Source organism: Prionailurus viverrinus, chromosome F1, assembly GCF_022837055.1.
Source record: "Prionailurus viverrinus isolate Anna chromosome F1, UM_Priviv_1.0, whole genome shotgun sequence".
NCBI classification, from domain to species: domain Eukaryota; kingdom Metazoa; phylum Chordata; class Mammalia; order Carnivora; family Felidae; genus Prionailurus; species Prionailurus viverrinus.
In genome coordinates this window covers 38,310,963-38,321,565 of record NC_062577.1, presented here as the reverse complement: position 1 = coordinate 38,321,565, position 10,603 = coordinate 38,310,963, and the positions used below count along the sequence as shown (strand labels likewise).

At 51.6% G+C, this 10,603-nt stretch overlaps 1 protein-coding gene across 1 annotated transcript in view; it reads left to right on the top strand.

Moving 5' to 3' along the window:
* The first annotated feature begins 3,208 nt into the window (after positions 1-3,208).
* LMOD1 (leiomodin 1) overlaps positions 3,209-10,603 on the top strand; it is a 41,919-nt gene continuing 34,524 nt past the window's right edge. Inside the window, exon 1 of the mRNA XM_047841117.1 lies at positions 3,209-3,679. Within this exon, the coding sequence (XP_047697073.1) occupies positions 3,419-3,679 (261 nt within the window). The 5' untranslated portion in view covers positions 3,209-3,418. The remainder of the gene's footprint in view (positions 3,680-10,603) is intronic.

Below are 10,603 nucleotides of genomic sequence, written 5' to 3'. Positions count from 1 at the left end.
ATTTGGCTAGAGCTTAAGGTCTCTCTTTCTTCCTTTCTCTCCCCCCCGGTTCCAGCATAACAGCAAATGTTTCTCTGGGGAGTAGGCTGTGTCAGAATCCCATGACACTCAAGGTGTGTTTGTTTCAGGTGGAAGTGGATTCTGAGCTTGGATAATTCCTGCCCCCTACAGAGTAAGTGGGCAGTGGTCCTTCACTGCAGGCGCTGGAGGAGACTGGACTCCTGGGCTCTGGGTTCCCAACTCTTCCAGATCCCTCTGTGATACTTTTCAAGGGAAGCTTTTCAGAGTCTGTGAGCCCACAGTCCCTGGGACTCTAGGGAGCAAAAAATCTCAGACTGGATCATATCAGAAGAGCCAGCTGTTTGGAATTGTGGGACGCGAGGCAGAGAAGGTGCAGGGGTTTATGTGCAGAAACTTTGGTTAGGAGGCCACGAGTCCTGACTTAAATTTTGGAAGCTGTGGATCTGTTTTTTGAGTGTGTTCCTCAAGCAGAGACCACTGGACCCAGAAGGAAGGTCACCGAAACCAGATGGTACAAAGGCTACCCCTGGGGCTGAAGGTGGTTTTTGATTCAGGCCCTGGCTGCTCTTTGGGAGAAGTGAACATTATTGGCCAAAAGCCTAAGAAAGAAGAATCGTTGGAGGCTGGAAAGAGAGCTGCTTTTAGTGGACTGGGGCCTGGGAGACTAGAGGTTGGCCAAGGTGGCTCCAGAGCCAGGGATCCCAGAAGACGATGCCTCTTCTAGAAAGCCCCTGCTGGGCAAGAGTGAGAGTGAAGACTGAGTGACCCAAGGGGAGACAGGAGTAGGGGTGGGTTGGGGGTTGGCAGGTGCAGGAAGTGTCCTTTCCATGAGCATATCAAAGGAAAGCCCACCTCAGGCTAGCTCAAGTCCTTTGTTATGCCCTCTGGGATGCCCCCCTGACTTCTCCCTGCAAAATTGCTGCAGCTTCTGTTGGGTTCTTAACAATTGCTTCCACCTGTCTTGCTTCACTTTGCCTTACAGTATGATTGGTTTTTGCCCTATAAATCATACATTTTAAAGAGAATAACCATGTTGTAAGTATTTTTGTATCTCTTACCCTGTAGTGCCTGACATGCTATCTATACATAGCAGTATCTGAATAATGCTTGAATGAATGAATGAATGAATGAGTGAGGACCAGATGAGAAGGGGTGTGTGTGTGTGCGCGTGCGCGTGCTCTGAGAGTGGTTACTGCTGAGGAAAGAAAGAAAAAGATAAGAGAAGAGGTGGGATGGGGAGAAAAGAACCCAGGAAGCAAGTAAATAAATAATTGTAAATGACTATGTAACAGTTGTAATAACTGCTAATGATTACTATGCATTTACTATATATCAATATAACACCTGTTCTATGTGTATGTTTGGATCCGGTGTCCCCAACAGTCTTACAATGTTGTCCTTATTTTACAGATGATGAAGCTGACCCTCAGTCACTTGACCAGTAAGTAGCAACTCCAGGACCTAACATGCATGGTCCTTTGGCCTGGAGAGCCCAAGCTTGAATGATGAAGCCATCCTGCTCTGCGACCTCCCCTGTGGCGTTTCCTTATGGCCCCTGTACTTCTCTTTTGAGGCATTTTGTAGGCTTTTAATTGTTTAATGAATTACTTGAAATTATTTCCTTATTAATTCTCTTCACTGATAGAAAGTAAGCTATAAGAAGGCAGGGCCCACACTGAGTTTCTTTTTTATTTTCTTTCTTCTTCTTCTTTTTTTTTTTTTTAAAGTTAGGCTCCACACCCAACATGGGCCTTGAACTCACAACCCTGAGACCAAGAGTCAGATGCTCCACCCACTGAGCCAGCCAGGCGCCCCTGATTTTCTATCTTTAGTTACATGCCTTGCCCTTAGAACCATGCCTGACACATAGTAAGCACTCGATAAATACATGCTTACGGGCTCACCGACAGACTGACTACTGCCTCCTAAAAATGACAACCCCCAGGATTCTCTAAGCCTTTCTTCCACCCTTCCTCTCAGGTCTCCCTGCCTCACCTCTGCACTCCAGTCCCGCCAGTCAGCGCCATCCCCTGCTCAGCCTTAACCTAAAGCCAGACTAGTGGACGTTAAATGCCAGGGCCAAGTTTTTGTCCCAGACGATCCCTGGACTCAGCAGATGCTGATCAGGTGACGGTCTCTCTCTGGCTTAGGATGGAAAGACGCCAGGAAAGATCGAAGCATCTACCCTGATGGGTTACACCAGGGCTTCTAGAAGGGATTTTGTGGCAGGAGGGAGGGGGGCAGGAGATTGAGTGTCTCTGTGACTTGTGCAGGCAGCATGATGGATGAGCAGTGGAAAGCCCTTTTACGAAACATGCCAGACTTGCTGCCATAGTATCCCTCCCAACAGCCCAGAATTATATTTCCCTGAAGACACACTCGGTCGTGCTCTGGATTTATACGTGGAGTGGCAACCTGCCGGTGCTCCCAAAGGAGATCTGTCTACAGATGCCCCAGCAGCGGAGGAAGCAGATGAGAAGGGAGGGAGGTCTGAACCCTCTCGCTAAGAGCCATGGCACTTCATGGAAATTGACGGTCCTTCAAGAGTTTCCTGACTTCCGCGGTCCCACTGTCTTCCCCAAACAGCCTGCAAGTTTTCAGTTTGGATACACAGTGAAGATTTATTCTCTCTCCCTCTCTCTCTGTCTCTCAAGAAGTGGCTGGGGCCTCTGATGCTCAGCATTAGGGTTCTCCTTCCCAGAGAGAACGGGTGGGCAGGTAGTTCAGATGATCTGGAATCACGTATCTTTCCTGGGGCTGTAAACTACTGGAAGTCCCCCGGCACATTACCAAATACAGTAGAAAGGAGTCAGTGGACCACGTACCAACAACGGCAACACCCACCCCGGGTGGAGAAGTCAGATATGTGCTTGAACAGGACGTGCCTGGGGCTGGCCTGTTCTGAACCCCCATGGCCCCATCCCTGCTTTTCTGGCCCTCCCGTGGCTCTGATCAGCTTCTGCCAGGCTCTGCATTTTTGTATCTTTTTCTCATTGCGTGGCCCCCTTGTCTTTAAAAGGCTAAATGCTCTGTACTAAATTTGGTCACACAGAGCTCCAAGATTCCCTGGAATGTCCTCAAGTTTCAAACAGCTCTGACAGCGAGGCAGGCCCGCCCCCCCTGTGTGGGGATTGGCTTCCCCTTTCGGGGCCAGGCCGTTGTCAAGTCTCATTGGCCGCTGGTTAGACCACTAGCCCTTGGCTCGGAGCTAGCTTGCAGTTAACGCTTCGGCACCTGTGGCACCGCAGGGCAGGGCGGAGGAGCCACCGCGTCCTCGACCAGCTGGGAGTCTGCTCTCAAGCCCACTCTGCTCCGTCTAGTTCAGCTCTGCGCCTCCCCCTCGTCGCCCACCAGGACTCCAGCAGCCCCTGCAAGAGTCCCAGCGCACCTTGCCAGGATGTCTAAGGTAGCCAAGTATCGCCGGCAGGTGAGTGAAGACCCCGACATCGACAGCCTGCTGTCCACCCTGTCTCCCGAGGAGATGGAGGAGCTGGAGAAGGAGCTGGACGTGGCGGACCCGGACGGGAGCACCCCCGTGGGGCTGCGGCAGAGAAATCAGACGGAGAAGCGGTCCACGGGCATGTACAACCGGGAGGCCATGCTCAGCTTCTGTGAAAAGGAGACCAAGAAACTTATTCAGAGGGAGATGTCCGTGGATGTGAGTGAACCATATGCTAGAGGAAAGGGGGGAGGGCGGGGAGGGGAGGGGCGGGAGACCCTAACTCGCGCCTCGGATGCTTCTCTCCTTAGAGCAGAAGGTCTTGTTGGCCAAAGATGTGATGCTTCGGAACCAATTACCATCCGCTGAACTGGCAGCCGTGAACCTCTTACCCCTCGTTTCGGTTTAAAGCACAAATTGGCCGTGTTAGCAGAACTCACCATCCCACAACAGCAGATAGGGCCACTAGGAGAATGGGAGCTGGAGAAAGTCCTTGAAGCGTCCATTGTCGAGATGACACCCTGTTTGTCCCCGAGCACATTTTTTTCCTTCACATTCATTTCTTCCATTGTGAGGATGGGCAGAGGATAGACTGATGCTCACGGTCTCTTGGCAGCCACCCCAGGAAAGCAAGTCAGGCCCTCCTTGCAGAACTGCTGGTTTTTAAGCCCTCTGGGCGACTCGTGGCACGTGGACCATTTGAGGAGGCAGGGGCAGATGGGCCTCCCACGGCGATGGGAGACAGGGGTGGGGGTGGGGTCTGTGAAGTGGGAAATGCATCTTAACCTGATGGCTTCCGTTTCGCTCCCAGGGGAGTTGGGGTTTGCACTTCCTAGAGGGGCATCTTGGAGGAGGGGGGGGTCCCCTCCTTTTGGTAGTAAGCCCTTTTACAACCAGACAGGCCCCTTTGGGGGAGGACAAGGATATTTCCCAGCAGGGTTTTGCCATGAGGAGGGGACAGAGGGGAAGCATCTGCCCACACCCAGGACGGGCTTAAGCAAAACCTGCTTCCTCTTTTCCTGGGTTGGCGTGGAGAGTTCTTTTTTCACCATGTGTTCATATGTGAGTTTTCTGGGGACAAACTAGACTGGCCTCCACCTGAGCGTGGCTCTGTAGAACCCCCGGCCGCGGCAGAGAGTGTCTGGTGGGGAAACGGTCCTGTCTCTGCGCCCATTCTCTTCTACTCAGTACCTACTGGCCACGTCTCTGGTACCTTGTCTGTGACTTGCGGATTCTCGCATGAAAAAGTTCAATCTCAATTCTCGTGCGCTGTTTTACGTCTGTGGAAACCAAGGCCCAGAGCCTCAAACGCCGTGTTCATTCTCGCACAGGAAACGAGAAAGGCAGTATTATCTCCTGGAACTTCTGTACCATGTCTGGCTGGGTAGGAGATTGTGCCGGATGCTAGTCGCAGAGCACGTTTGTGGGCACAGCCCTGGCTCCTTGAGTGAAGGGATGGGGGTGGGAGGGATGAGGGAGAGTGAGGTAGGGGAGCTGGACCTCTGCCTCTATCTCTACCTCGCCGGGCCCGTGTTTAAGCCTTCACCAAGAAGTTGGGAGTGAGGGAGTCAGAAGGCTCAGAAATTCACTACTGCGTGGGCAAGGTGATAGCCTCGGATACCACTCGGTTGATGATGAACAGACACTAGAATGCTTATGGAAAACAAGGAAAGGATGGAGGGGACTCCCCGTGAGGGCCTGGTACCTCAAGACGCCTATCAGGACATGTAGGGAAAGCCAGGCAGTGCACCCCAGGCTTTGGCACCTCTGTAAATCCCCCACGTGGACCCCCAACCCTTCTCTCCCCCTGCTCCTAGTCGCCAGGCTCTGTGCCCAGTGGCTTCTGGGATGCAGAAAGATACTCCTGAGGCTGAAGTCAAATGCAGAACATTCTTAATCCCAAAGCAAGATGCTTAGGCTAGGGAGAGTGCGAGGGACTCTTATACTCTGGGAAATTTCATTCTCAAAAGCCTTCTTCCTCAGCCAACTGAAACCATGGCACGCTTCTCTTCCCCAGCCCTACCTCCCTCACCCCTGCCAGGGGCACACTTGTTTCTGCAGGCAGAGCCCCAGTCAGGAAACAGAGGGTGGCGTGCGTGCGTGTGTGTGGTGTGCAGACACACTCACACAGGTGTACGTGAGATGGTATGAGCTGACTTCAGGGTCATTTTTCCCTTGTAGGGATAGGCTGTCCTCACTCTTCCTCATCCAGTCCAAGGGCATATGTTGGCAGAGTGGCTGGCTGGAGTTCAGGGTACATCCCGAGCCATGGGCATAAGTCATCTCTGTAAATCTGGATGAAAAAGTGGCTTCTTTTAGGGGCGCCTGGGTGGCTCAGTGGGTTAAACATCCAACTCTTGATTTCAGCTCAGGTCATAATCTCATGGTTTGTGAGATCGAGGCCCGTGTCAGGCTCTGTGCTGACGAGACTGCTTGGGATTCTCTGTCTCCCTCTCTCTGCCCCTCTCCCCCACTCGTGCTCTCTCTCCCTCTCAAAATAAGTAAATAAGCTTTAAAAAAGTGGCTTCTTGGGGCGCCTGGGTGGCTTGGTCGGTTGAGCGTCCGACTTCGGCTCAGGTCATGATCTCACGGTCCGTGAGATAGAGCCCCGCATCGGGCTCTGTGCTGACAGCTCAGAGCCTGGAGCCTGTTTCAGATTCTGTGTCTCCCTCTCTCTCTGCCCCTCCCCTGTTCATGCTTTGTCTCTCTCTGTCTAAAAAATAATCGTTAAGGGGCGCCTGGGTGGCGCAGTCGGTTAAGCGTCCGACTTCAGCCAGGTCACAATCTCGCAGTCCGTGAGTTCGAGCCCTGCGTCGGGCTCTGGGCTGATGGCTCAGAGCCTGGAGCCTGTTTCCGATTCTGTGTCTCCCTGTCTCTCTGCCCCTCCCCCGTTCAGGCTCTGTCTCTCTCTGTCCCAAAAATAAATAAACACTGAAAAAAAAATTTAAAAAAAAAAAAAATAATAATCGTTAAAATAAATAAATAAATAAATAATTTAAAAAATTTAAAAAAATAAAAAAGTGGCTTCTTTGGCACCATTAGGAAGCTAGTGAGTGTGTGATTAAGAACTTGGATTTAAGTGCCAGAAAAGCCTGGTTTGAGTAGCAGCCTCTCTTCCTGTCTGTATAACTAAGTAGCTTACAAGTGACAGAACCTGTCTCACTTCCCTCAGCTACAAAATATCCAGCCCATAGGACTGTTGTGAAAACGGAAAGGATAATAATGTAAAGCACTTAGCACAGAGCTTGGCGTGTAATAAATGCTCAATAAATGGCGCTATGAAGTTATTAATTCATTAATTTCTACCCCTGCCCAGCTCCTCCCTCCTTTAGTTCCTGGAGGGCTGAGCAAGCCAAGTGTGTCTGTTTAACTAGTGGCCAGAGTAGACAATAAACAAACATACCTTGGATGCTCAGGCTGGGGGGCCTTTGATATCACAAACACAGGGCAGCTCCAGGTGGGGCTCCCGGCTGCTGGACTGGCTGTGGCTCTCACTGAGAGTGGCCTTTGCTCCCTGTAAGGCACTAGAAGTTAGTTAAAACAAGGAGTAACTGTGAGCCTGTTTCGCTTGACTCAAGAAAGCACAGCAAAATGAGCATTTACTGAGAAACTTCTACATGCTAAGCATATTCACCCTTTCTTTTATTTAAACTTCCCACTTCTTGGGAGATAGGTCTTTTTATTCTCATTGTACAGAGCAGAAAAATTGAGGCTCAGAGAGGTTGAATAACCGCCCTGCGTTCACATAAGCAACAAGTAGCCTGCCCAGCTTTAAGGACTACGCTTCTTCCTCCCTGCCACACCAGGGTACGGAAAAAGGCAGTCATGCCAGCCCCTGTCCTGAAGAATTTATAATCTAATTAGGATCACAAGACACACACATACAGAAGCACCGCAGAGGTGTTACAGAGCACCGACCGCATATTCATACGTTGTCGTAGAAGCACTGGGCTATCACCTAGTCTAGTCTGGCAGAATGTTCATCCCTGCCCCCAAGACTAGGAACATAAATATTAACACCAAGTGTGGATTCGGGATTCAAACTGTTAGAACCAAGTGTGGATTAGGGAAGTTAATCCTGCCCAGATATTGGATGGCATTAGGAATTTTTTGTTACCTCCTTTTAGGTGGGATAATGGTATTGTGGATGCACTTTTTAAAGAACCCTTGCCTTTTAGACATGGATACTGAAATATTTACGGGAAAAACTGATAAGATACGAGGGAATTGGCTTTAAAATAATGTGGGCAAGGGGAGTGGGTCGGGGAATAGATGAAATGAGATCATCCACCAGTTGATAATTGTTGAAGCTGAGAGTGGAAGGCAGGCCCAGTTTGGGTCTTCAGCTCTGGTTTCTCTGGGGGAGGAGCTCCAAGATTCATACTCTGGCTATCGTGCTGGAGGGGTGTAGACTGTGGAAGGGGCCTCAGATGGCTTCTCCCTCATGGGATGGAATACTCCGGGGCTGTCCGGGATTGGTTTACTCCCTCCTTCATGAATACTCCTCTCCCCAGGCCACCCCCGTGACCCCTTCGGGTCTCAGGTACCACTTCCTCCAGGTAGCCTTCCCTGACTGCCAGGCAAATTTAGGCACCATGTCTGATCTGAGCACTCCAGTACCTCTCTGTACCGGCCCCATCCCGTTTTCTTATATCTCTTCCTCGCCAGCTTGTGTGATTCTGGAGGACGAGCGCTAACACAGGGCCAGGCACAAGGTGGGGCCTCAACCTCTGTCTGTTGAATGAAGGTTCGGAGCAGGAGGTGGGGCTTGGCAGAGCTGACCCCTGGCTTCCCTCCTTCCCTTTAAAGGGGCAGACCTCTCAGCCCGTGTGTTCTGCCCCAGTCCTCCAGGGACTCTCCTTCTGCCCAGGTGGAAGACAAAGCCCCTGGGCAGGTGTGTAGCCAACAGTTCAGTGAAACCCTTGTGCTTGGCTCAGGTTTCAGGAACCTGATCCCAGCAGGTCAACTCATGTGTTCTCTTTCCTTCCCAAGTGGGAAAGAAAATCTCCAGCCTGTCTCCCCTGTCCTTCTCCCTGGCGTTACCAGGGGCTGGGGATTAGCACCTGCACCCAGCCAGGAGCAGGGGCAGCTGACTTGGGTGGGGGGTGAAGGAAGCTCTTTCAGGTTCTCCCTTGAGAAGCTAACCAGAAGCACCCCACTAGCCAGTGGCTGCTGGGCCTGAGCCTCCTGACCTCCCCCTTGGGTCTCTGGCTCACACAGCCTCGCTGTTCCCCTCCCCTACCAGTCCCAGTTCACGACCCAGTGTCCATGGCTTCTCTACAGGGATGGGGATGCCCGAGGCCGGTGCCACTAACCCTCAGATTGCCCTTTGCAGAGGCCTGGGCCCTATCAGGAGTGCACTGGGCAGCACGGCTCCACGATTAAGGAGATTAACCCCGACTGGTACACACCCAAAATAGCCCTGGAGGCTGGGGTGGAGAGGGCAGAAGAGGTGAGGGGGGCCTGTTGACCTGGGGAGGCAAAAGCAGGCACCCAGGGAGGGTTGGACAAGTTTAAAAAAATCTCTCCCTGGAGTTTGAAAGGGGCCTCCGTCTAGAGTTTGAAAAAGTAGTTGATCAAACAACAAAGTGTTGTTTGAATTGTTGTTCTTACTCATATTTTATAAACTGGCTTCTGTACGCAGAGACTATCTGACGAATTTTAAGCAGTGAAACACCAGTGCCTGCTCCCACCTTTAGCACTGCCCCCCAGTGCTCACCTTTTCTCAGAGGACGGTGGGGAGAAGGGCTCAGGTGGGTGGGATGCGTGGCAGGAGGGAGGCAGAACAGATAGGAGCAAGGAAGAGATGTAAAAATGAAACAGCTCAATAGTGAGTGGGAGATGGTCAGGGGAGGAGTATGAGTCCCACTGACCGAGGGGAGGTTGCCGCTGGCATCTGGCAGGCTGGGGGCTTCAGGGTCCCCATGGTGAGGCAGGAGGAGGCACATCTGAGCAGACACCCAGAGTGAGGACAAGGTCTTCATCTAACCTGGCTGCCCTCCCTCAGCCTCTTTCTCCCCAAGAGACTCTGGAGTATCCGTATCAGACAATGTCAGTATAGCACAGCTGGGCCCACGGTGCACAACGCCTGAATGAAGTGCACTGGGAGAGCCGCAGAACACAGAGGGGTCAAGGGCACTGTCCTTGGAGATCTAAAGTCTACATGCATAAAGTCCACACACACACACACACACACACACGGCAGTTATAGCAACAAAGCACAATGAATGGGGAGGGGGGGGCCAGGGGAAGAGAAGCTGATATCCATATGCCTGCCAAGTTGGATAAACAAGAATATCCTGGGCAATAATACAGAGGCCTTTCCAGATCGGGCTGTGCTTTCTTGTTTGTTAGACCTCCTTTGGCATAAGCAGCAAAGAAAGAAGGGGTCTAGATTCTGAGTATCAGTTCCCCTAAAGGGCTCACTTCGCCCCTGGGGGCAGTGTGGGGAATAGAAAGCCCAGGGGTGTCTGGAACCAGACAGGATCAGGTCTGATTCCACTTCTGCCCCCATCATCTGAGCGCGTTACCTGAAGACGGGGATCAATTTTAGAGTACCTTCTGGACCCAGTGGCATTATTAATACCATCTCATTAACATAGCTTCTGGAGGCCCCATTGCTCTACTGACAAGTGGGAAGATGGCATCAATCTTGAAGGGTTACTGTGCGGATTCAATTGGCTAAGGTACTGAAATTGTCTGGCACAGCACGAGAGACTTCTCCCCACCCTAAATTCTTCAGACTTTATACTTGTGTAGATGCCAAATCAACCTTTTTTTTTTTTTTTTTTTAAAGTTTAAGGAAGAAGGCGGGCTTATTTAGTTACTTCCTGCCTGGCCCCCTTCCCTTGATTTCTTTGAGCCTAATTTATTTAACGCCCCAGGCGCCAGGGCTCGCACTGGGTGGCTGGATTAGAAACATTGCAGAATCAAGGGAGATGGAGTGGGGGAGGGATCGGGACTGGTGAATTCTCCTTGTCTGCAACTTCCGTGAGCTCAGAAAAGCCTAGGCCACTTTGGACAAATTTGGCTCCACCTGTCTCTGGGGTCCGCTGCAGAAATGACCAGCGGGGTTGGCGGGGCGCTGCTGATGACAGCAAGGCCGTGAGCCTGCACACACCCCCACACTCTCACCTGCTTTCC